The following is a 27,741-nucleotide window of genomic DNA, read 5'->3' on the forward strand; positions in this document are numbered from 1 at the left end:
TGGGGACTATTAAGTGCATCCTCATCACCAGTATTCAAGTACCCAGGAAGAGATGCAGGTTAGAGGGTGCCTTCATTTCTAGGGCTGCCTTAACTTAATACTACAAACTGGTATTAAGAAATTTGACTCAGTTCATAAGACTAAAAGTCTGAAATCAAGGCACTGGCAGGGCCATGCACCATTTGAAACCTGTAAGGGAGAATCCTTCCTTACCTTTTCTAGTTTCTGATGTTTGCCAGTAATCCTTGATTTCCTTGGCTTGTAGGTCCATCACTCCAATCTCTATGCCTCCTCCATGTCACAGGGCCTTCTCCTCTGTGTCTCTTCTCTCCTTCTTATAAGGACACCAGCCAGGTTAAGGGCCTACTCTAATCCAAATTAGTTAGTCAGCTTAACTAATTCCATCAGCAATTACTCTGTTTCCACAAAAGGTCAAATTCATAGGTATAGGAAGTGAGAACTCAACATATCTTTTTTGGGTACATGACTTAATCCATAACAGTCATTAAAGAATATAAAGGGAAGACCTGCCTAAAAGTCCAAAAGAAAACTATACACACACAAAACTCCCAGCTGGCAGCAAACAGGATGGACCTGGTGGTCATATGCCAAGATTCTTTGGTTTCACCATTTGACTTCAGTTTGGTGGCATATTAGCCGGGATTTCCCTTTGTCAGAACTAGGCAGGCTATGGGAAGAAGCACCAGCACTCTTAAAATTCCCCTGCTCTAACAGACTTAAAATTAACATGCCTGGATGTTAACATGTGGGTTTGGAATTTCATAGTGGTAAATAATAATAAAGATTCAGTGACCCCAGATTAAAAATCCACACTGGAGTTATTTTTTTTGCCTATGACTACCAACTGCTAACACATTTAACAGGTTGTGACTGTGATGATCAGCAGTGATACCAATGTCCTTTGTATTCAAGGATGACATTAACTGATAATGTCTCTGTATAAGGCAAAGATCATCTCGGCATGAACCATGTGATCTTATTTTTTAACAGCTTTTTGAAATATAGTTCACATACCATACAATTCAAAGTGTACAATTCAATGTTTAATATATTCACAGGGTTGTACACCCATCACAATCTAATTTTAGAATATTTTTTGTCTCCTCTAAAAGAGACCGCTTACCTGTTAGCAGTTAGTCCTAATTACCCCTTCCCCCCATCTCCTGGAAACCATCAATCTTCCTTCTATCTCTATGACTTCACTTAGTCTGGATAGTTCATGTAAATGGAGTCATACAATATGTGGTCTTTGTGGACTGGCTTCTTTCACTGAGCATAATGCCTTCAAGGTTCATCCATGTTGTAGCATCTATCAGTACCTCATACTTCATTCTTTTTTATTGTCAGATGTTATCCCATTGCATAGATATACCACATTTAATTTATCCATTAATCAGTTGATGGATATTTGGGTTATTTCTACTTTTTGGCTATGATGAACAATGCTGCTAATCCAAATTCATGTACGTGTTTTTGTGTGGACATGTTTTGCAGTTCTCTTGGGTATATACCAAGAGTGGAATTCCCAGGTCATGTGGTAACTTTAAGTTTTTGAGGACCTGCCAACTGTTTTCGAAAACGGCTGCATTATTTTACATTCCCAACAGCAGTGAATGAGGGCACCAATTTCTCCACATTCTTTTTAACACTTGTTATTGTCCATCTTTTTTATTTTAGCCATCCCAGTGGGCATGAAGTGGACTCATAATGGATTTCTTTAGCATTTCCCTAATAATGATTAATGTTGAAGTTACAAAGATAGAAAGAAGATTAGTAATTTTCTGGAGATGGGGGGAAGGGGTAATTAGGACTAACTACTAATAGGTAAGGGGTCTCTTTTAGAGGAGACAAAAATATTCTAAAATTAGATTGTGATGGGTGCACAACCCTGTGAACATACTAAACATTGAATTGTACACTTTAAATTGTATGGTATGTGAACTATATGTTTAAGTTGTATGGTATGTGAACATCTTTTTACATGCATATTGGCCATTTGTATCTTCTTTGGAGAAATGTCTATTCAAATCTTTTGCTCACTTATTAACTGGGTTGTCTTTTAATTGTTAACTTATAAAAATTCTTTATGCATTCTGGATACATATCCTTTACTGGATATATGATTCACAAATATTTTCTCCCATTCTACAGGTTATCTTTCACTTTCTTGATGCTATCATTTGCAACACAAAATTTTTCATTTTGAAGATGCCCAATTTATCTAACTTTTCTTTTGTCACCGTGCTTTTGGGGTCATATCTAACTAACACGCCATTGCCTACTCAAGGTCATGAAGATTTACTCCTATGCTTTATTCTAAGAACCTTTACTATTTTATCCCTTACATTTAGGTCTTTGATCCATTTTGGATTAATTTTCTTCTATGGTATGAGGAAGGGGTCCAAATTCATTCTTTTGCATATGGATATCCAGTTGTCCTTGCACCATTTGTTGAAGACTGCTCTTTCCCCACTGAATTGTCTTAGCACCCTTGTCAAAATAAATAACCATAAATGTTTATGTCTGGACTCTATTGATCTGTATTCCATTGATCTATATGTATAACCTCATGCCAGTACCACACTGTCTTGATTACTGTAGCTTTATGGTAAAGTTCTGAAATTAGGAAGTGAATCCTACAATTTTGCTTTTGTTTTTTACAAGATTGTTTTTAGCTATTCTGGGTCCCTTGCATTTCCATATGAATTTTAGGATCAGTCTGTCAATTTCTACAGTAAAAAGCCAGCTGGGTTTTGATAAGGATCATGTTGAGTCTGCAGGTCAGTTTGGTGAGTGTAACTATATTATCCTTACTGCAACAAGAAGTGGGTGGCCAACCCTCTTCTTCCAAGCTAGGGTTACCTGCGTGAAGAAGTCAGTTTCTGAAGCTGTTAATGATAAAGCTACTGATCATTGAGCACCTGCTATGACAAGGACTGTGCTGGGTACTTTCAGGTATTATCACCAATTCTTCACAGAGCCTGTCTATACAGGCATCATTGTCCCAACTTATCACCGGTAGGCTGAGGTTATGAGAGGTTGAGTAATGCCACCATACTCTCTTCACCACAACACTGAACCTTCCATGTCTCTGGGTTTTGGCTCAAGAATTCGTTCCCTGACTTTTCTGTTTTGCATAAACCTTCACAGTCAAGCAGAGAATGATTACAATGCCCAGTATGCTCAGTCAGGTGCTTTAACATGTGATTCATAGTAGTGGGACAGGGATTCTTGTATTCCTTTTACATGTCCACCACTCTATCATCATGGCCAGACAAGCCCTTATTCCCTGGAATTAAAAAAACAAACAAACCATGATCCTTACTCTCATTTATTGAACATCTACTTGGTGCTAGACATTATGTTAGGTGTCCCATCACCTCAATTAATCCTCAAGAGCAGTTGGTGGAAGAGATATATTTTATTATACCTACTTTGTTGGTAAAGAAACTAAAGCTCAAAGAGGAAAATTGATTTGCTGAAGGTCACAGAGCCTGCAAATGTTGAGTCAGAATTTGAACTAAATTCTTTCTCTGTAGCCCATGCTCTTCCACCAAGTTGCACAGATTACCTGAGAACTGTGAAACCTGCCAATCTGTCCTCTGATGTAAGAGGGAGTGGAAATGTAGTACACTTTTCATCTTATCTTTTCCTAAAAGGCAGCTTTGTGTGGCAGGATCACTGCAGCCTCTCAGTTGATATAGTGGAATTTGTGATAATATATATGATAACTTTATGATTTGGAAAAGTAAAATGGCTTAGCTAAACAATGTATTTTATGTGACTACTATGTGATGCATGTGAATCTGCACATATGTCCTCATGAGATGAGTCATATGCAGAGATTGCAAACTGGTGGCCTTCAGGCCAAACTCACCCCCACTGACATGTCTTCTTGGACCCACATATTATTTTAACCAACATTAAAAAAAGGTTAAAAAAAATCTTGATTTCTACTTTCTCTTGAAAATGTCGGAGGTTCTAGACCCAGTAGTGATTGTTCCTTGAGATGGGGCCACCCTCTCCTCCAGGTTGCCATGCCCCCTTCCCTGCCTTCCAAACTCCCTTTCATCTCTCTGGTTCAGAAGCCAGGTTCAGCTGCTATTTACCATCTAAACTGCATGGTTGCTTTTCTTAGGGTAGAGAACCATTTGTCTATTGCCAGGTCTACATTGAATGTGAGCAAATCTAGCTGAGTCAGCTTTCAGACAAATGGACAAGTATATTTCTTTATGAGAAAAAGATATATGTGCAGCATATAAAGAGGGCACATCTCTCCCATATGATGCCTGTCTATCCCTTATCAGCAATGAGTTTTGCAATCCTCTGACTTGTCTTTCCACATGTCAATATAGCATTTCTCCTATCAAAACATATGCTCTTTGAGGGGTACTCTCTAGCTTTTTTTCAGTATCCATGCCCCCCCCCCCCGCAGGTTCCCTAAAGAACTTAATATGGCAATGCTGACCAAAGATGCCTCAATATATAACTGGTTGTAATGTTCCAGAGAAATCCTTGAAGATAATAATAGACACATTATTAAGTACTTGCTGTATGCCCAGCTCTGCCCTAAACTCAAGAGAGCTGATGGATGGCTCTCTGAGGCAGCATAGTATTGCCCTGTTTGACAGATGTAGAATTTGAGACACAAACAAGTGAGGTGTCCAAAGTCACACAGTAAATGGAAGAGTTGGAATCTGAAGTCAGAGGGTCAGACTCCAGAACCTACCCTCCTAATCACTATTCTAAATTGTTATTCTAGACTGATTTTTCTTTGGTGTGGTCTCACTCTCTCCCCTTTTTTTAACCTCATGGGAGAAAATGAGACATAGCAGACCCAAGCCTCACCCAGGATAAAGTCAAGTTTGAGTTCCCAGGACTTTCTTCTGAACAAATCATCCACTAATTTCCTGATCTGTATAGGTATCAAATTCTGCTTAACACAAGACTTTCCATTACCAAGATTTTCTTTATATTTCCAAAAGTTGAAGATTTGGAACATTTTTCTTCTTTGTATGAATACCCATTCAGAAAAATTTTAAATGTTTATAACTGTCTTTCCTCATTGAAATTTTTTAATTTTTTATTTATTAATTTAAAAAATTAACCACAAACAAAACATTAAGATATCATTCCATTCTACATATATAATCAGTAATTCTAAATATCATCACATAGTTGCATATTCATTTCTTAGAACATTTGCATCAATTTAGAAAAAGAAATAAAAAGACAATAGAAAAAGATAAAATGATAACAGAGAAAAAAAAGATTATACATACCATACACCATACCCCTCACTTTCATTTATCACTAGCATTTCAAACTAAATTTATTTTAACATTTGTTCCCCCTATTATTTATTTTTATTCCATATGTTCTACTCTTCTGTTGATATGGTAGATAAAAGGAGCATCAGACACAAGGTTTTCACATTCACAGAGTCACATTGCCTCATTGAAATTTTATTAGGAGGTACAGAGTTTCTTTTTGGGGTTCTGAAAATGTTTTAAAATTGACTGTGTGATGGTTGCATAGATCTGTGAATATATTAAAAACCAGTGAACTGTACACTTTAAATGAATGAACTGTATGGTATGTGTATTATGTCAATAAAGTTGTTATAAAAAACAACTCTGCATCCCACAAGGAGATAAACATATATATATAATTCTTACAACTTTACTGAAAGAAGAGACTTCATATGAAGATTGTCCTGTTTTATATTCTCTAATACACTGAAAGCTGGACACGTAAAATGTTTTAAAAGTAGCAAAGAGGCAGCTGGTAGTTTAAGCTTTCCACCTGCATAGCTACTTGGGGTTCATCAGGTGCAATCACATTCACAATTCCTTTTACTCTTGAAAGAGCCCCTGGAGAGTGGCTCAGAGAGCTGAAGTGACAGGATCAAGTCACACACAACAAGTCAGCAGTAGAGATGTGGTCAAAATTAGTTCACTGCATGCAGTGCAACTACTGCCCAGTGTCTACTGTGTGCTGGGGTCTATAAGACCACAGGGGAGAGGGAGATAAAGTTCCTCTCTCCCTGTGATTATAGGGCCTCTGCACTTGGGATAGGAGGGACTGGCCCAGCCATGCACCTCAGAGCAGCCCCAGCACCTCCAGTTGCCCAGAAGGACTGGCTGATCTGTGATACTGGGGCTTTGGCCCATCTACTAGGAATCTCACCAGTCTCCAACCCTCTCCTGTGGTCACCCTACCCTGGTGAATACTGGATGGGGGTCTAAAGAGATTTTCTTCAAAGCCAAAAAATTAAATTTGGATCCCTACCTCACTCCTTGCACCAAAATAAATTCCAAATGGATTAGAGATTAATTTGAAAATTAGAACCATAAAAGGGGTAAGAAGAAAAAAGTTGGTCAATAAAAGACACAATTGTGGAGGAAAAGGCAAACATAAAACCCAAAAGTCATAAAGGATAAAATGACTACACACCCAACTACATAAAAATTAAAATCTTCTATATGGTGAGAAGAGTTACAAACACAAACAATAAACTGGAAAGATATTTGTAACACATTCCCTTAGCATTCAAAGAGCTCTTATTTATCTCTATGAAAAAGACAAAACTAGAACACAAAATGTACAAAGGACATGAAAAACCAGCTCATCATAAGAAAAACAAACGGCCAATAAACACATGAAAATATGCAAACTCCCTCATAATGCATGCGAATTAAAATGAGCTAATTTTTTAGGAGTCAGACTGGTGAAGGTTAAACTGGCTGATGATGGGCAGGGTGGGTAAGGGTGTCAGGAATGGCGCTGTCAAATGTTCTTGGAGGTGAGCAAATCCATGCAGTCACTGGGAATGCAATTTAGCAATAGCTACCAAAATTGAAATATACATACTGTAGGACTGCTAAGCCCATTTCTAGGAATTTATTCAAGAGAAATATTTGCCCAAGCACTCCAAGATGTACAATCAAAGATGTCTCAGCAGCAGTATGATTTGTAGGTAGACATAGAAACAAGCTAAATAGCTATCAATAGGCAATGGGCGAAATTACTAAAATTAAGGCCCTGGCCATCTAAAAGGATTAAGAACATCAATATGTGCTGATATGGCAAAGAAGCAAGCAGTCATAAATCATACTTGCCCTCACCAGCAGTACCATCCCTCCCCTATCTTATTCAGCTCCAGCACAAGGTCAGGGCTCACTTACTAAGTAAGCGACCTTGGGTAAGTCAATCTCCCTGTGCCTCAGTTTCCTCCCCTGTGAAATGGGACCCACAACAGTGACCCCTCACTTGGAATTAAACAGGATCATGCATACACAGGAAGCACTTAGGTGAGTTCAGGTATGTAGGAGGCACCATCTAATTTACTGGAATTAAAAAAAATACCACCACTAAGCCAAGGAGCAAGAAGTAGAACAGTATATACAGGGCATGCTGTATGGCATTTATACAAAAAATAGAAATAACACATGTAAATATTAGTTTGTATATGCATAAATTATCTTTGGAAAGATACACAAGAAGATGGCGACATTAGAGAGGAACAAGGTAGCCAGGGACAGCAGAGGGAGGGAGATTTTTCACTCCAAAGCCCTTTGGATTGTTGAACCATGTGCATATATTAACTGACCCAAAATAGATAAAATAAAAAATTTAAAAAGGCTATAGATACATAGGTTATACATACGTACATACATCCTTAAATGTGAACAGAAAATTTCAAAAGAGCTATACAAGACATTGTCAATAGTGGTTATAACTGGAAAGTGAGACAAGGGTTGGGAGGAGACTTACTTTCATTTCTCTTTTCATGCCACATAATTGTTTGAAACTCATATATCTGTGTAAGCTTCACAGGAAAAAATGAAAAAGGCATATCCAAGCCAAAAGCCATAAATAAAAGTCAAAGGATCCCTTTCCACATCGCTAAAGAAGCTCTTCCTCCCTACAAATCTGGTTCTACCAGCTCAAAGCCGGCTATATTGGGAAGCTGGGCAAGAACTGGGGAAGCGGTATTTGCATCCGGATGGTTGGTCACGCTTCCAGGCTTCAGGCTGACACACGGTGGTTCTCCCATCCATCTCCCATCGGTAACCGAATCAATAACCACTTAAAAACCTCTGCTGGCTTCCCACTGCCTACAGGAAAAAGTCCAAACTCCATAACACAGCATGAGAAGTCCTTTGCAATCTGTCCCCCTCCACCCCTCCAGCTTCATCATCTATGCTCCAGTCATACTAAGCAGTGCAGCGCAGGGACACAACATCAGAGGGGGGGGGACAGGCCAACCTGGGACTCTCAGTTCTCCACTTGTTAGCCTGTGACCTTGAGCAAGCAATGCAGTCTCCCCAGCATCACCCAAGATTTTTTAAATCTGTAAAGCATGGCTAACACCACCCACCCAGTGCAGATTGCTGAAGGAGTCAATGAGATGTTGTACATTAAAGCATTTAGCAGACTGCTTGGCTATTATATGATATACTATATAGTAATAAAAGTATTGACCAAATACTACTATTGAAGGTTCTAGTATTTTATCACCTCTTCTCACCTTTTAGTAACTCTTCCTTCTGCCCCCAATCTCTTTCCTCTTTTCCTATCTGGCAAACTTCTCCTGAAGCCTTTCCTGAGTCCCTCTTGCCTTCCCATAGCAACCTTTTATTCCCCAAGGTGATGCTCATTGCCTTGTATTATAATCATGTTTACATGTCTATCTGCTTCGCGTGGACTGTGACGGCCTCAAGGGCAAGGGCCATGCCTTATGTGTCACCTGGTACAGGTCCTAGGAGAGCAGGTGCTCAATAAATGCTTTTTGAACAAATACATTTACTCACCAGCCTTTGATGAACTTCTAGGCACCAGTTTTATCATCTTTGTAGTGAGATGGGACTATCTAAGAAACAGAAAATAGGCTTCCAATCCAAGGAAGAAGAAAAGGGGCTGCAGTGGATTCCCAGTGGCTGGCCTCTGTCTATAAGAAAGTTGCACAGACTTGCAGTTGGCTTCCATAATAGCTTTTCCATTTCTCACTTATGAGACTGCCGTTTAATGTATAGCTGTTTACATACAATATAACCCCTGGGAATAATCACACTGCCTCTTCTTTCGGATGAAATGTTTATGACGAAATAGAAAACCAAGACAAACCCTTTTGCTTTGCAATTACAGATACACTAGGCACCAGCACCGGAGAAAGATACACCTTGTGCTCTGCCTGTCTGTGACCCAGAAAATGTCAGAACAGATGTTTCTAAATTGTGTATAAAAATAAACAAACAAACAAATGGCTTCTGAGCTGGATCCTGCATGCCAAACTTCAGCCTGGAGTGTGATTTTATGGCCGTGGGATAAGCCCTTGAAAGGAGAAGCCCACAAAGCAAACAGCTGCTTTGCCATGTCTGGGAACAGCTCAGTCCAGCAGGGAGAGGGGTCCTAACACAGTGGGCTGGGAGTCTGAGGAGAGACGTGCATCCTTCCAGGCTTGGGGGGACGTTAGGCATGGCAAGATTCAGGTCCTGCGGGACGCTGCGATTTGGGTTCCTCTAATTGAGCACCTGATAGTACAGATTATAAGGCTGGGAAAGGAAATAAAAAGAATAAAGAGGAGTGAAGGAAGAAAGTAAAAGACAGGTAAAGGGAGAAGGAGGAAAGGGCATTTATTTAGCAGCTCTTCTGTGCCTAGTCCTGTGCTCGGGGCTTTCATATAGACCATCTCATTTAAACCTATACTCATTCTGGGAGATGGGTATTCTCATTTTGCAGAGAAGTAAACTGATTCCAGAGAAGTTAACAACAGACACACAGTAAGTAGCACAGTCCACCCCAGCTCTATGTGGCTCTAATCCCAGCCTTTTTACACTGACCCATGGAACAGCAAGGGGAGAAAGCCAGCCAGAGCCCAGTGTAGGACTTCACTGTCTACAAGAGGGTGTACTCTCTCTCTGGGTGCCTGTAAGGTTTAGTTTGGGTAAGGCATGCACCCTCATTCTCCTCTGCGCAGCCCAGTTCCTAGAGAAGCCACACCTTCAGACAGGGGAGAAGGTGGCACTGCCTCCTAAGGTAGGAAGGAACTACACACACCTATGAGTCACTTCCCAACAACAGCCCCTGCCACACTTTCTACACAGTATGTTAAGAGGGTATATACTCTCTTAGGACAACTCTTTTCCTTTAAGACTGCCCTAGATATTCACTTTCACCAGATTTCACCTTTGTAAATATAGAGAATGCTATATCACTCACACCTGCCTCCTGTCCAAAATTCTCAGGGTGGCCCTGCTCAGAATTCAAAATGCACAGAAGAGGCCAGGTGTGTGGAAGTGCCTAGCTGCATACACACAATGTTGGTAGAATTAGATTCCAAGGCTCTTTTCTTTAAAAGATACATCTATCAACTTTATAGTACACCAGAGGTTCTGCTCCCAAACCTGTCTGTGTTTAAACATAATGCTCCTGGGCAGGCAAACACTGCTCCCCACCCCCCCATCTTCTAAGATGATATGACTCACCCATATAAGCAAGCTCAGGAACTCATGCTTGCTTGGGGGGTTTCCCTTTTTGGGGAAAAAACAAAGTCTATGTTAAATTGATGCAAGAGGTTTTTTTGGATTAGATCAAAGATTTTCTGGTCTTTCTCATACTAAACAGACTTTCTATAAGTTTCTTTTTACAGTAAGTGCTCAGTGATAAAAAATAATCCAATTCCAGATAATCCCATACTTGAAAACAGAATAATAGGCACCCCCTCCAATAAGGGCTGGGTCCTAGTTTCAGAATGCCCATTCCATCTCTGCAACCTTCTGGAAATTTCCCTGTTCTTATTTGCCTTGGTTTCCCTTATCTATAAAATAGAGTCATCCTATTTACCATTCATGAAGAGATTCAGGAGATTTAAGGCTGTTAAGCCTTTGAGTATCCTGGACTTGGAACTCTCATTACCAATAGCTCATTTCACCTTCAAAACACTATGCATTAAGTAGACCTGCCTAATTACATTGGAGGGTACATGGCTTGCATTCATTTTGCATGAATGTGACAGAAATTGGGGTGGTCTTCTGTCAAAAATGTTCCTGTGCCTGATAGATATATAAACTCTCAGTCTTATCTGATTACTAATGAAGGTTGTGTGTGTGTGTGTGTGTGTGTATGTGTTTTAATGCTCTAAATACTGGGTGCATGATAAAAGAATGGTTCCTTTTTGCAATATGCCAGCTGTCACGGGTTTCCAGGCAAGATATTATTCCTGATAAATAGATATGGACAATAGATAATGTCTATATTAATATCACTAAAAAGTGGTACTCTCCTGCAGCTCACCCGCGACGGGGACGACAGTGTATATGGAGGTAGCCTGCAGATGCCAGACAAGAGACTTTCTTCTTGTGACAGTTTGAGTTCCCCTGCTGCAATTAACTTTTTCCCCCTCCCTTACCTCCTTCATCTCATGCAATGTGGCTCAGAAAAAGGGGGACTGTATTTTCCTCCTGCTGATGGAAGTTGATTAGCAGTCAGGTGGAGTGATGCTCAGGGGACAGCACAGCAGATTAATTAAATCACTTCTACTGGCTAAGTGGTGACACTTTGATTTATAGCAGAGCTCACTCAACCAGACAGCAGCTTTTCTTGTGTGCCGAAGGAAGACGGGCCACACTGGTTAGTGCTGGGGGGCCAAGGGCTTTGCAAACTTTATAGATGAGCATCCTAGTTGTTAAAGCCAAGGCCCATGGTGAGTGCTTCTCTCCCTCCGAGGTGGGAGGTGGGGAGAAGACGTACCCGGGAGAAGAACTAGAGAGCATGGAGTGGCCAAAGCAGGCCAGCCCTCTAATTAAGAACTCGGGGATCTTTTTCAGACCATGCAGAATGATATTACATCCTTGAAGAAAAGTAGGTTTGAAATAGTTCAGCTCAGTTTTCTCCACATCTGTTTTTACTGAACTGTTCTTTGGCATCATACCTTGGCTTGCCCTGAAGGATTAGCCCTATGATAGTCCTATCATATTTACTCAGGGGCCATTGTGACTATTTTCCATTACAGCACTGGGGCCTCTCAGTGCTCACAGACCAAGTGCATGAGCAGCTGTCCTTCTGACAATATGCTTCATGTTATGAACTAGATACATCTCATGACTGATCTTATTTCACTCTTTGCTTTGGTTGCTAAGAAGCTCAGCACTGAATGTGCAGCCAGCCAAACTGCAGGACCTTATACAGAGACATGTACATGAACTCTTTATGAATTCCATTTATAAATTACCCCCAATTTTCTCTTTACCTGGAAAACTGTTATCTTATTTTAAAATTATCTGGAATGAGATCGTATGGGATAGTAGTCACGACCTGAGACAACCTGAGACTTTATAGCACATAGCCGGCTCTGATTCTCTGATAACTAATTATGGAGTAGGTATTTGTTAAAATATTAATTCCTGGGTCCCAGGAAGTCAGAGTAGCTCAGGACAAGGCCCACGAATCTTACTTTTTAACAAATTCCCCTAAACAATCCAGGAACACATCAATATTCGAGAACCATAGTTGTAGAGTCAGCCAGCCCTAAAGCCAAATCTCAGCCCACCAATTAATAGCAGGTACATTGCACAAGATTCTTCATCTCTCTAGGCCTCTTTTCCTTAACCACAAAATGGTACCAGTGGGAATTAAATGAGATTTAGGTAAGTATCTTAACCGACCACCTCTAAACTTTAATGATTGGTAGATATTATTACCACCAACACCAATACCCAAAATTTAATTTCCAACTCCCCTTTCCCCTACCCCCACCCCACCCTCTCAAATCTTCTATCCTTTATTTTATAAAAAGCATCTGGTTAAGGTACAGGAAGAAGGGAGCAGTTTGCCAGAGGGACAGGCAAGGAATGGAAAAGAGAGAACAGCATCTAGCCCTCTGTTTGTTTTTCCTTAACTTAGGAGTCCAAAAAGTCCCCAAGAATCCATAAAATGTTTTTCTCAACTGTGAAAGAAGCTGATACAACATCAAATATTAAAAGGGTAGAAGAACCAGAATAGTTTTCCATATAAATGAATCTACTTACATATATGAAGACTGCTTTTAAAATTCAAATATAATTATTTTTTTGAAAAGGCATTCCATGAGCTCTGTCTTTTTCCCCAACATTGACACTCTGGGCTGTTGTCATGTTCTTGTGAGGTGCCTGTTGGCAGACAGCCAAAGCACTTTGTAACATGCCCTCCAGATCCTAAGTGAAAACTGATCAAAGAATTGGCACCGGCAAAGACAAGACTGAAATCAGCTATAAAAGGGGCGGGGTTGGACCATTGTCCCTTTTTGTGGGAACAGCTGCTTAACGGGGATGGAGTGATGTGATTATAATATGCACACGGACTGCTCTGTTAACAGAACCCTGCTTAAAGTACTCCGGGGGCTTCCACCTTGTGTTTTGGCCAAGGGATCGACGAAGATGCTGTGTCAAACCTTTTTGAAAATGTCTCCTTGACACGGAGGGTGAGTAACAGAGCCTGTGAATCCCATTACAGTCCCACGCCTCCCTCTACTGTTCTGCTCCTGTTTCCTGGCTGCTGCCGTGTGTGGTATCTGCACCAAGGTCTTCGCGCCCCTGGTTTTAATCAGGACAGAGAAAAGACACAAAGTAAGAGCTGCCAGTTACCTGCATGGACCTGGGAGGCCAGTTCCCGAATCAAACGGGGAGGGTCATTTATTTGTCTGCAGATCTGGAGTGGGCTGCTTTGCAGATTCCCTGGGGGCAGCATAGTTTCACTGAAGTTCTTATAAATTATAATATACCACCGAGCAATTACTCTTCTTTGTGCTCTGTACTGAATGGCGCCCCTGGCTCCCAAGGGGAAGAGGAGACAGTACATTCCAGGGCTGTGGGGGTGGGAAGGGCTGGAGGAACTCTGTGGACACATCTGGTTGCCAGGCCAGGGAAGGGAAAGGAATCATCTGAGCATTTTGGCACACCGCTGGCTTCTTCCACATTCCTTATCTGACAAAACCTCCTGGTGCATAAGGAGGAAACTAAGCCAGAAAGGTTAAAGCAATTTCACCAAGGTCCCTGCAATTCCCAGGGCCTATCTGTTTAGTTTGAGGTTTTTTTGTTTTTGTTTTTGAAATGCAAATGCCCAAAGGAAAAGGCTGTTTCTTAGGGGGGTAAAGTTAACCCGTTACTAAAGATCTGACCTGCCCCAGTTCAGAATGTTTCCCTGCCACTTCCCCAGTTTATCAGCAGCTAAAGAACTCTCTGACAGACACCTCTGCAGTGACTGTAGATAGAAGGGAAGGGGGGGTGGAGGGGAGCAGTTTTAAAATGAATATATGCATGTGTCTCTCTCACTAATCACCGGAATGCATTTTAAGGAGAGGTGGGCAGAGGGATTAGCTGCAGGACTCCCATTAATGTTAACTTTATTTCATTAATGAGGTGCCAAGGCCTAGAACAATCACTGCGGCTAATACAGTGTAATCACAGTGATGAAATGAACATGCTGGGAAAGGAGGGAGCCAGGAATGATAGTAAGGAGGGGGAGTTGCCCAAGGGGAGGGATGGCACAGAAGAGAGGCAGTGGGAACAAAATGATGGAGGAAACGGGGAGGGCTGAGCAGGTTAAAGGAGAGCCCCAGTAAAGAGGAAATAATAACAGCAACTCCGCAGTGAATGCCTATCATTTGCCAGTCTGGGTGAACACTGCTCATTGAATTTAATCCTCATGACAATACAGAGAGCTAGGTCTTATCTCCATTGTACAGATTAGGAAACTGATCTTAGAGAGTTAAGTAATTTGCCCAAAGTCACACAGCCAGTGGAAGAATCTCAGTTTGAAGTTAGGTCTTGCCCAACTGCTACACTTTACAGTTCTATACTCCTTGGATGATAAGGATGGAGAATTGATGTGCAAACACCAGGAGTAAAACAGTAGCATTCCAAAGAGTAAGGAGTGGCTTAGCATGGTGCCCACTTCCCAAATAAAACACTGGTGTGAGCCTATGTAATAGGACTTGCTACGCTATACAAAACTGTTCGTTTGGAAGTCTATCTCTTCACAAACATAACAGATGTCTTGGTGATGCTGGGAGAAGAGAATGAAGGAAAAAGAGGAAAATTATTGTATTGGGCTGGATAGTATCTCTTAAAGTTCGTATCTGCTTGGAGCCTCAGAATGTGACCTTACTTGGAAACAGGGTCTTTACAGACATACTCAGTTAAGATGAGGTCATACTGGATTAGGATAAGCCTAACTCCAATGACTAGTGTCCTCATAAGAGTAGAGGACATGCAGAGACACTGGACACACACAGAACAGAAGGCCATGGGATGGAAGAGGCAGATAGGAGCCAAGGAATGCCAAGGAAGCCAGCCACCAGCCAAAGGTAGAGAACCTTCAGAGACATGGCCCTGCTGACACCTTGATTTTTGACTTATAGCTTCCAAATGGTGAGGGAATACATTTCTGTCATTTTAAGCCTCCAGTTTGTGGTCCTTCTTTAAAGCAACCCCAGGAAACCAACACATTACCCTCACAAACCAAGTACTAGGTCCAATCTACAGCCAGAAAGGAAATCATCATTGCATCCACAAACAAAAGTTAAAATGCTCTCTAAATCTCCTGACCATCTAAACCCTTCCATTTGCAAATGCCTACACATGAGTGTAGTGACAAGTTAAATCCTAATAGAGCCTAGCGTTTCTCGGTGTGGTCTGTGGAATCATAGGAGGATGGGGGAATGGTGCCTGCCTAAAACACAACTTATTGGGCTCTGCCCCACATCTGCTGGCTAGGTATTCCTAAGGAAAGGGCTCTTTTAAGAAGCTTCTCTTAGAGCCCCTGGCCTAGGTTTTCTTAAGTTTCCTCTGTATTTTTCAGAACCTGCAAGAGTCAAAGGCACAGAATTCAGATGTCTATAGCCAACAGAAACACACTTGGCATGCGAGTCCTGCCCAAAATCCATGACCCCCTCACTCCACTGGTTGTTTAGAAGTATGAAGTCCAGACATCCAATATATTTACTGAGCACTTACTATGCACCAAGCTCTATTCCATGCCCTGGGGAGGAACAAACCTAAGTCTCTGCTTTCATAAGGCAGAGACTCCTCACTTCTTCTAGTGAGGAAGACAAACAAATAAACAAGTAGAATAGGATATCCTATCAGATAGTGCCAAGAAGAAAAATAAAACAGGGGGAGGAGAATAGAGGTTCTCAGTTGCAGATGATTGTGCTCCCCATGGGACATCTGGAATTTCTGGAGGCATTTTTGGTTGTCACATACTGGCGTATGCTATTGCATCTAGTGGGTGGGGGCCAAGGATGCTGCACAACGTCCTACAACACACAAAATCCTACAATCCACAGAGAACTAGCCAGTCCCTTTTGTCACCAGTACTGAGGACGACAACCCCTCACCTAGAGAATAACAGAGGTAAGCTCTTCAAGGCAGGTGTTGGAGAAGGTCTCCGGTGAGGGGCACTTGCGCAGGGACAAGGAGAAGTAAAAGATTGAGCTGAAGGGATAGCTAGGGGAGATGGGTTGCAGGCAGAGGAGATGGGCAGGAGGCCCAGGAAGACAGGCAGGTGGGCACTCAACCTACAGGTCAAGGAGAACACATCATGGGATAGAACTGGGGAGTTTGGTGACAGGGATGGAACCTGCAATTTCAGCAAGACCGTGACCTGCCCTCACTTGGACTTCCCAAGGGTTCCTCTAGGCTGTGTGGAGAATAGACTGAGGGAAGCAAAGGTGCAGGGGTAGGGAGGAAACGGGGGCCAAGTGGTAGGCTGCCGCCATCATCTAGACAAGAGCCATAGGGATTGAAAAGTGAGCAGAAGTGGGGTGGTAAGAAGCCGCCCAATATTGGAACTACATTCAGAGTAGAACCTCTGGGATTCACTGATGGATTAGGTGACAGTGTGAGACAGAGAAAGGAGTCAAGAATGATGTTTACATATGAAGTATCTAGAATAAGCAAATTCATAAAGATAGAAAGTGAAGTAGAAGTTACCAGGGGCTGGGGGTAGGGGACAAGTGGGAAGTTACTGCTTAATGGGTACAGAGTTCCTATTTGAGGTGATAGACAAGTTTCAGTAATGGATGGGGGTGATGTTTGCACAACATTGTGACTATAACTAAGGCAACTGAATGGTACATTTAAAAATGGTTGGAATGGGAGAGTTTATGCCATATATGTTACCACAATAAAATTTTTTTTAAAATGACACTTAGAGCTGATCTTTTATTAGGTCCTTGCTGCGTGTCCCTGAAAAGATTGACTCCTAACCCCATCCTAGCCTGGTAGGTCTCAACAAGTCCACACTGCTCCCCCAAGGGACACTGGCAATGTCTGGAGACATTTTTGGTCATTATGACTGTGGCAGGACGTCACCAGCATCTAGTGGGTAGAGGACAGGGAAGCTGCCAAACATCCTACATCCCATAGCACGACTCCTTGACAAGGAATCGTCCGACATGCCTACCACTACCCTTGGCCACTGTTGCCTCCTCTCATATACAGCCTAGTCTGCCAGCTTCGCAGGGACCTTGCCAGAGCCTGGAGATTCCCAATCAATACCTCTTGGTGGCGAACGTCCATATTAACTACATCTCACTTGCTTCTGTCAGTGATACAAATCAGATGCTGCTGCTGCTGGGGCTGCCACCCTGCGAAACAAGGATGTTGGAGAGCAAATTCATTATCCAGCTGTTAAGGGCGACAGAGCATGCCTGCGTCTCTCCCTGACGGGATTACCTAAGAGCCCGCCCTTCTGGGTGATTGAGTGGCTGCCAGCCTCCTCCTCGCAGCAACCTTGACCCAGCAGAGCAGGGCCTCCTGTGCACAGGCTAAAAATCCAAAAGGCAGTGTCGGACACACAAATGGACAGGTTAATCTGCTTGTTGCTACCAGGCTCTCATGAAAAAAACCTCCATTTGTAGGATTTAATAACCCAGCTGCTAGGAATCAGATTAAGTGAGAGGAAGAAAATGTGACGCTGACGCAGAAGTCCATTTATTCAGTTGTGTTTGCTGAAAAACCAGTTTAATCTGCAGGGTATTCTTGCAGGCTTGGACCTCAAGCAACAAATATCACACTTCCAGGTGGTATCTTGAAGAAATGCTAATTAGAATTCCTGGCACTTGTAGCGCGAAACATTTTACAATTTTCTTCAAAGCAATTTGCCAACATTACCTAATTAAAACACCCAGCCCTCCACTGAGAGACAATAGGGAGTGAGTAGGATCTTTGTTTCCCAGCATCTGCTATGAGGTTAAAAAATCCAAATTTTTGTTGCTTCCACTTGGTCAAGGTCTTTCTCCGAAGGTGGCCTCTCATTGGTTTTAGAACTCTCCTGGGAAGCACTTGGGAGAAGAGTCCAGCTTTTCTACTAGCACTTGGGCTCAAAGGTAAGAGACAACACTAGAAAAGGAGCTTGAGCAATTAAAATTGGTTCACTAACCATGAATTGGCAAAGAATGGTTCCCCAGCTGAATCTAGCCCCAGCCCATCTTTGTAAATATAGATTTACTGAAATGCAGTCATGCCCATTTATTTACCTATTGCCTCTGGCTGCTTTTGCTCTATATTGGCAAAGCTGAGTAGCTGTGAGGCAGACTGTATGGCCTTCAAAGCCAAAAATATTTGCCCTTCATAGAGAAGTTTGCTGACCACTGCAATAAGCTATCTCTTTGCATCTGCCTAAGCATAATCTCCCACCAGAGCAGGTTGAACTTACTCCAACCTAGCCCTGACCCAGCCTCATTTCATCCGTCCATCCCCGTGTCTGGGTCATTAGCAGGACTTCCACACTCAGCACTCTAATTCAAAACAAGAAACAGCAAACCCACTATTTCAGTTTGCTAAAGCTGCCAGAATGCAATATACCAGAAATGGATTGGCTTTTTCAAAGAGGATTTGTTAAGTTACAAATTTACAGTCCTAAGGCCAAGAAAATGTCCAAATTTAGGCATCCAGAAAAAGACACCTTGATGCTAAAGAAAGACTGAATGAGTCTGGGGTTTCTCCATCACATGGGAAGGCATGTGGTGATGTCTGCTGCCCTTTTCTTCCAGCTTCTGGCTTCAAACGACTCTCTCAGCTCCTGTTTCCAGTGGCTTTCACTGTAAGTGTCTATGGTTCCTCATTTAGCTTCTCTGGGGCAGACTCTGGATTTCATCCCTTAGCTTAACATCTCCAAACATCTGTATCTTGGTTTCATCTCTCTGCTCTCTGTTGGCTCTGAGCTCTCTCTTCTTTCTCCATGAGCTCTTCTAAGGACGCCAGTAAACTAATTAAGACCCACCTTGAATGGGCAGGGTCATTTCCACAAAAATGATCTAACTAAAAGGTCTCACTAACAACTGGGTGGGTCACATCTCCCTGGAAACAACCTAATCAAAAGATCCCACCTATAGTAAGTCTGCACCCACAAGACTGGATTAAAAGAGCATGGCTAGGCAGGCCATGGTGGCTTAGCAGGCAGAATTCTTGCCTGCCATGACAGAGACCTGGGTTCGTTTCCCAACCCCCCAAATAAATAAATAAATAAATAAATAAAAGAGCATGGCTTTTCTGGGTACAGAACAGTTTCAAACCAGCACACCCACCCAGGGAAGAAAAACATCTCCATACTTTGGCTACTTAAGAGCAATATTCAACTTTGAAATGTGCAGCTTTCAGACAGGAGGTATGAGAGAGCCCAAGACAGGGCACAGATGACCCTGATTTTAAGTCATCTCATGCCTAACATTATACACATGATTTGAGAGGCCATAGGACAGGCAAGAAAACGCAGGGGCTTGGGAAACAGACTTGGGTGAGCCTGAATCTCACTTCATCACTTCAGTTTTGGGCAAGGATGCCATCTCTTAAGGCTTGTTTCCTGATGTGGAAATGGAAAATATTATCTGCATTACAGGGTGGCTGGGTGGTGTTCCATAAGGCTTTCAAAATCCTGATGTCACTATCATCACAAAATAGTCACTCCATCGAGGGCCAAGAGAAAAACAGACCCCGTTTCACAACATCTCTGTCAGAACTGAAGCCCCCTGTTCTCTTCCTTCTCCCATAGTCCCACTCTGATGACTAGCACTGGACTGTAAACACAGGTCTTTGACCGTCTCTGAACACTAGAAAGATTATTAAACAAAAGGGGGTTTGAATTTACCTTCCTCCTGTATAAAAGTAAGAATTTGGAAATGTAAAAACCCATTGAATCTTTCTGCCTTTTATTTCATTTTCATAAGAATCACAGGGTCAGTCCTCTCTAGCAATTTGTCCAAAACATATCTCTCCCTCCCAGCCCCTACCCCAAAGCTGAAACTCCACCTTAGGATCTGTTCCTCTTCCAGAAGCCCTGTGCACTGGGTAAGGCCACTCCTAGAGGCAGATGCTCTGAGGAGGAGCACTCACCTGCAGCTCTCTTCGGAAGGAGCTCTCAGGTCTTCTGGATCCCCAGAGATGGGAGGTATATATCAGTGATGAGGTAAATTTCATCTGAGTCCTGATGTATCTGAAGGCAGAACCAGTGCAACTTGTTGGTTTGGGGATGGCAGGGATTTTCTAAATATTCCTTCGATTTTCTCTCAGCCTCATTAACATATCCTTATTTGCCTTTATCCAACACACTGCTTATACTGAGTGGCTTGGAAGGGCCCTTATCCAGGAGAGAATTGCTTCAGAGAGTGTTAGTGGTACTCCATTAGACTACTCTATAAATTGACCTTTACGGAATGAGATAGTGAAGGCAAGGCTGAGGATAAGCAACCAGGCAGGAAGAAGGCTTGCTGTCTAGAGATGGCACACAGTCATTTCAGGATAGGTTATAGAATCAGGAGGGTGTGTCCCACAAACTCACAAATTATCATGTGTAGGATCTTGCAATGGAGAACAGAATGGACCAGAGCCAAGCACCTAACTTGGAGAAGACATGTGAATAAAGAGACCACAGACTTCCACAACAGGCAAGGATTTTAGCATATTTAGCACAAGGATCTAAACCCTTATTTACATTTTGGATCCATTCAACCACCTTCCCAACTGGAAGCTTAATAAGGCAAAAGGACTAATAGAAAGCCCTTTCATTAGCCTGAAGGTCACAAAATCATCTCAGGGTGGGGAGAAGACGGAAACAAATATTTGTTGAACACAACATGTGCAAGAATTTCATATTCATTATTTCTTTAATCCACTCCCCCTAAAAAAAGCCTGTGAAGAGGATATGGTCATGTCTATTTTACAAACGAAAGAAACTAAGATTCAGAGCAAATAGTATTAGTGCAAAATTAGGCTACTGGAAAGGAGAAGAACTGGGGTTTAAACCCAGGTCTTGTCTGACAGAGAACATAAGTTCTCTGTGCTGAGTGCCACCTCCTCCTCATCCCAATTCCAATCCCACACACACACAACCAACTCTTTATGAAGTTTATTGTGTACATCTTTTAAACAGCTTTATTGAGCTGTAAATCAAACAGTATAAATTCATACTCATTTAAAGTGTACAACTCAATGGTTTTTAGTATAGTCACTGAGTTGTGCAATTATCACCATAATCTATTTTAGAACATTGTCATCTTGCCTAAGAGAAACCCTGTACCCATTAGGAGTCACTCCTCATTTCTTCTCAGTATCTGAACCCTGGGCAACCACTAATCAACTTTCAGTCTCTATAGATTTGCCTATCCTGGACATTTCATAACAATGGAATCATACAGTATGTGGTCTTTTGTGACTGGCTTCTTTCACTCAGCATCATGGAGATTCATCTGTGCTGTAGCATGGATCATTACTTTATTCCTTTTCATTACCAAATAATAAGCATTCTTTTTATGGATATACCACATTTTATTCATCCACTCACTCATCAGTTAATGGGCTTCTGGGCAGATTCCACTGTGGGGCTATTATGAATAATGCTGCTAAGATTATCCATGTAAAATTTTTTCTGCACATTTAAAAAAAAATCACACTTTCACCCCTTTCATTAAAGACAGAAAGAAAACTTATAAACACATGCTTTCTCACCAAACAACATTACAAATATTTATTAAAACAACCAAGGCATTTGAGGCCAGGCGTGGTGAAAAGGAAACTGGGTCAGAAGTCAAGATACAGAAGTCATTGATTCTTTCATTCAATCAATAAAAACTTATTAAAATAACTCTAAGTATAAGACACTGCACTAGGCACTGGCTGTTTTATCATTCCATAAACAAAAAAGAGTTGGTGCCCACTCTGCTCCAGAAAATAATCAAGGTTATCACTTGGCTTTTCAGGGCATTCTTCTCCTCATCAGCAAACTAGGGATAGCACATGCACCAAGGAGAGCTGGGCGAATGAGGGACAGTGACACACCTAAGAGAACTCTGGTGTACCAGGGGCTCAACAAATAGAATGATAATAATAATATGCTTATGATATAAGAAAAGATCTGTCTCCATTTTCCTTTCCTTGCCTACACAATGATGACATTTTTCAAGTACCAGAGTTGCCTATGGAACAAGAACTATATAAGCTATTTTGCCTTGTAGAAAACGGATTCAGTTTTAGCAAGTGGTTTAATATTTAAACACTACACCCAAAGGTGAAATGACCTTACAAAACAACAGTAGACCAAAATTACAAGAATCAGCTGATGCTACCTGGCAATGTGGCCTGGATAAGAGAAAAAAGGAGAGAATGGAGGGAGCCCGAAGGTTCCTGGCCTTGCACTTACTCTTCTTTGCCAGCAGATGGCAACATGGTTTACATGGTGGCGTTAGTGCAACCACTGACAATGAAACAAGGACAGCCCGCACCTGAAAGCTGTACTAGTTGAATACCCATACACCTTGTCAACTACTTGCAGAGGTCTGAACACCACTAAACACACTGGTGGAGGAGAAAATGAGGCACTGGAACAACAAGGTGTTAATATCAACTCTAGGTTAATGAAATTGCAAATGGCTTGTGCTTTAATTCCAAGCAGTTTCCAGAACAAAGACTCCAACAGAAGGTGTTTCAAAGAAACAACTTAATGCAAATTAGAATAAAATAATTAGTCCCTTATGGTACAACCATTCTAAGAAATATTATCATCCATTAAAAATCAAGTGGTATAAGATATGCCATCAACAGCATAAGCAACAAAAGAAAAATAAATTGGATTTCATGAAAATCAGAAACTTTTGAGCTTCGAGGACACTATCAAAAAAAGTAGAAATACAACCTACAGAATGGGAAAAGACACTTGCAAATTACATATCTGATAAGGGATTTGTATCCAGAATATATAAATAAGTCCAACAAGTCAAGAATAAAAAGACAACCTAATTTTAAAAGGAGCAAAGGATCTGAACAGGTATTTCTCCAAAGAAGATAAGCAAATGGACAACAAGGACATGAAAAAATATTCAACATCATAAGTCATTAGAGAAATACAAATCAACACCACAGCAGGATACCACTTTCTACCTGTGAAGATGGCCATAATGAAAAAGACAGACAATAACAAGTGCTGGTGAGGATTTTGAGAAATTGAAACCCTCACACTGATGGTGCAGCTGCTTTGGAAGACAGCCTGACAGTTCATCAAAAAGTTAAACATAGAGCATTTGGAAGATTGTGGGAAGACAGCAGAGGACGAAGCTCCAGGACTCAGTGCCTCCACCAAAATAGCTATTAATTGGCTATAACTGTCTGAATCAACACTTTGGAACCTAGTGGAACACTGCAGCATCCAGGGGAAAACTGGAAGAAGAGGATGGTAAACTGCAGCGAACTAGTAAATATCAGTGAATTTCACCTTCCTTACAGCAGATACCATTCCCCATTCCCCAACCAAGTTGGCAGACAGCCCAAGGTTCTGGTCAGCTGCTGGTGCCAGAGTGGGTATAAGGACTTACTCACACAGAAATCCAGGGATTTGTATTCTGACCATTGATCACTGCTTTTAGTCAGCTACTTCAGATCACTGAGGGGTAGGAGGTAGGGGTTCAGATCACTGAGGGGTAGGGGGTAGGGGTTCAGATCACTGAGGGGTAGGGGGTAGGGGGTAGGGGTTCAGATCACTGAGGGGTAGGGGGTAGGGGTTCAGATCACTGAGGGGTAGGGGGTAGGGGGTAGGGGTTCAGATCACTGAGGGGTAGGGGGTAGGGGTTCAGTTCTGAGGGACAGCCACTGTACCAAGCCGCCGCATAGAAAAACAGCAGAGGAGTCTTAAAGAGGAAGCAATTTTTCTTTTCTTTTCTCTTTCCATTCCCTGCACAGCAGTAAAAATAGTTGGAAAAGTCACCAGTTGATGGCTCGAGACCTCAAGAAGAAGAACAACAACAACAACAACAATCTGCACTCCAAGAGGAGTGGGAAAACTAGACTACCAGAGTTATGCCAACATAATACTGAGAATGTCCAATTTTCAACAAAAAACTGACAAAACACACAAAACACAGAAAAGTTTGGACCATTCACAGGGAAAAAAGAGTTTACCAGAAGCCATCCCTGGGGAATCTCATATATTGGAATATTAGTCGAAGGCCTTAAATCACCTTTCTTAAAATATTTTCAATAAACTAAAGGAATCCATACAGAAAGAATGAAAAAAATAGCAAAACGTCTGAAAAAGGGATATAAATTATAAAAAAGAAGCAAACAGAAATTTTGGAGCTGCAAAGTACAGTAAATGAAATGAAAAACTCATTAGATGGATTCAAAAATAGATTTGTACAAAAGAAAGGATCAGTAAACTTGAAGAAAAAAAATTTTTTTAATTATCTACTGAAAAGAGCAGAAAGAAAAATGAACAGAGTACAAGAGACTTGTAGGACACCATCAAGCAAACCAACACATGTAACACTGGGGTTCCAGAAGGACAAGAGAAAGGGGCAAATAAGTATTTGAAGAATAATGGCTTAAAATGTACAAAATCTGACGAAAGACAGGAATATTCACATTCAGGAAGCTCAACTCCAAGCAGGATAGACTCTAGGAGATCTACACCCTAAGACACCTTAGACTGAAACTTTCAAAATCCAAAGAAAGGACTTTGGAAGCAGCAAGTGAGAAGCAACTTGTCACACACAAGTTCCCCAACAAGATAAACAGCAGATTTCTCATAGGAAACCATGGAGGCCAGAAGACTGTGGGATAACATATTTAAAGGCATTAAAGAAAAAACTGTCAACCAAGAATTCTATAGTCAGCAAAATTATCTTTCAAAAATGAAGGAAGGCAGAGGAGGAAGAGGAGGAAGAGGAGGCAGACTAACAAGATGGCCCCTCAGGGGCAGCAGGTGGGAGGCTGGAGCTGGTGCAACAGCAGTGGCGGCAATGGCTTGGTGGGTTAGGGCACAGAGTCTATGGTGGCAGCAGTAGCAGCTGCCACAGCAGTAGCAACAGCCATAGTGACTGAGAGCTGAGAGGAGCTGTCATTTGGACCAACACGGCTATATTTCACACTATGTGCTGACTATCTACAGAAGATAATTTTTTTTAAAAGAGACACTTTTCAAAGATTTTGATTCCAGTGGAACCTTTGCTTTAGATCTTTTTGTGTATGTCAGTGAACTGAAACTCCAGAAGCAATTCCTGTACAAGCTCCACAATGGACAGATTTCCTTTCCTGCCCAAGTTTCACTCAAAAATTCGACAAAACCATTTGAAAGCCCATCTGTTTAGGTTGTGGCTATACTGTCTTCAGGTTGTGCCTGAATAAACCACACCACAAGGCTTGCCCGTTTGACCAGACCACTATCGATAGAGAAAATGAGCTCCTCCCATGAACTCACATTGCTAAGCTGGTGGGTGCTAGGTCCCTGAGCAACAGGCTGTTATTTTGTGTACTGGGGTCAAAGATATAAAGCACTATGAGGAAGGCATGAAATGTGTAGAAGGATTAGCATTTTACCTGAAACCACACAGCAGTGCAACACTTCTCAGTGTTCTGAGACATCCCATGCAGAGAAAACTGGTGAATCTGCTGCACAGCCAACAAATTGAAAAAAAAGGCAGGATTTGTGTCATGAGAGCACACTCACGAGAGGAAGTGGAAAAATTTCATAAAATAAACAAATGTCTAGCTCCCAGAAGATCCCTGAGTACCTCTTGGGGTCAGCTTAATGAGGTGGACCTGCCTTTAACAGCTATCCTTCCAGATGAAGGTACTGTGAATCTGCCTAGCAGAAAACCCCCCGCTCTGCCAAATGGAACTGTATCATCAGGAAACGCAACAACATGGCTGATTCCACAATGGATGGATCCCAGCTATGATCCTAGTCTAAAACCAGGAAAGATGGACTGTCTGAACAGCTGTGCCTCTGGATCCCCTGGTCAGACCTGCTAGGATCTGACCCAAAGAGTACTTCTGCCTTATCTGGGAATCCACATCCTGTACCTCCAAGGGGTCCAACAGACCTGCCTCCCATGCCTCTCACAAAACCACTTTAGATGGTACCACGTGATTCTCAGTTATATCCAGCATCACAAGCAGATGTTTATTATCAGGATCTTCGAGGAAATGCTCCACAATTTGAACTAGCCACTTATCTGCAGGGCATATACTATACTACCACAACATGTGTCCCGCTTTGTCCGACTATCATCAACTGCTCCTGAACCTGGTCCACCCTATCTGGATCATTATCCATCCTACCTCCAAGATCATATAGTAAACTCCCAGTATGGCAGACAGCCACGGCAGTACTCATACATCCACCACACTATGACGGTCGTTGAGTTCATCCTGCTCAGTCTTACACAAAAGAAGAGATTTTCTGAGAAAGCTCTATACCCACTGAGATTCCACCCACAGCAGTACCATTCTATATTTCAGAGTATAGAGAAAGATATCAAGAGATGAAGGGTTACTATCCAGTTCCTCTTCATCCAATTCAGATCAGACTTCTGTACCTCAGAGAACCTCCTGCTGTGGCAGCAGGGAATACGGAACTGATGAATGTGGACAGTAGGAGTGAGAGACCAGCGATTAGATCATCAGAGAAGAGCAGCAGAAACCAGTGATAATGACCTCATCCCATTTGGAGACCTACCCAGCTCATCCCAGGAGTACTGTTCCATGCTGCCAGGGAGATTTACTCCCCTGGGAGTCATGTCCCATGTAGGGGGTTGGGCAGTGAGTTCACTTGTCAAGGTGGCTTAGAGAGTGACGCCACATTTGAGCAACAAAAGAGGTTCTCTGGGGGTGACTCAGGTGTAAGTAGGCTTAGTTTCTCTTTTGCAGGAATAAATTTCATAGGAGCAAATCCCAAGATCGAGGGCTCAGCCTGTTGAATTAGTTGTCCGCACTGCTTGCAAGAATATCAGAAATTCCCCAAACGGGGAAGCTGAATATTCCTTCTTTCTCGCTAGCCCTCAAGGGGAATTGGCAAATACTTTTACATTCTCTGCCCAAATTACTTGGGGGATATGTTGGGGCATCACACTAACCTGTACAAACCAACAAGGTCTCACTCCCTGTTCAAGATTCCATATAATTATGGTGTTCAAATAAACTGACCATACAAGTTAAATTAGATAATGTGCTACTGCAAATATAAATTTTACACCAAATAAACATCCCTTCCTTTGGTCTCATACAGAAGTCGAAGTTTTAAAATATGGACCATATCATCCTTTACCCTGAATTTTGATGTACCTTAGTCCTATCCAAATCAGCTTCATTCATAACTCTAGGCAAAGTCTGATCACTTTTCCAACTTTTTTAACAGTTGTTGTATGGGGTAATGCTGACTTTCATGGCTTCAGTGCTCTAACTCAGGTGTCAC

The 27,741-nt window shown here is 41.9% G+C and overlaps 1 protein-coding gene and 1 pseudogene across 2 annotated transcripts in view; one reads left to right on the top strand and one right to left on the bottom strand.

Annotated features, from left to right (window-relative positions):
• The window catches only part of SPRING1 (SREBF pathway regulator in golgi 1), a 115,997-nt gene that overhangs the window by 47,770 nt on the left and 40,486 nt on the right, over window positions 1-27,741 (bottom strand). Inside the window, exon 5 of one of the 2 annotated variants that reach the window (XM_077159931.1) lies at window positions 214-363. The exons of the other annotated variant lie outside the window; for it this stretch is intronic. Within the exon in view, the coding sequence (XP_077016046.1) occupies window positions 283-363 (81 nt within the window). The 3' untranslated portion in view covers window positions 214-282. Of the gene's footprint in view, window positions 1-213; window positions 364-27,741 lie in introns of those variants that run through there. 2 annotated transcript variants of the gene reach the window in all.
• On the top strand, window positions 25,980-26,977 carry LOC143682133 (roquin-1 pseudogene; annotated as a pseudogene).

Source organism: Tamandua tetradactyla, chromosome 5 (genome assembly GCF_023851605.1).
Source record: "Tamandua tetradactyla isolate mTamTet1 chromosome 5, mTamTet1.pri, whole genome shotgun sequence".
Taxonomy (NCBI): Eukaryota; Metazoa; Chordata; class Mammalia; order Pilosa; family Myrmecophagidae; genus Tamandua; species Tamandua tetradactyla.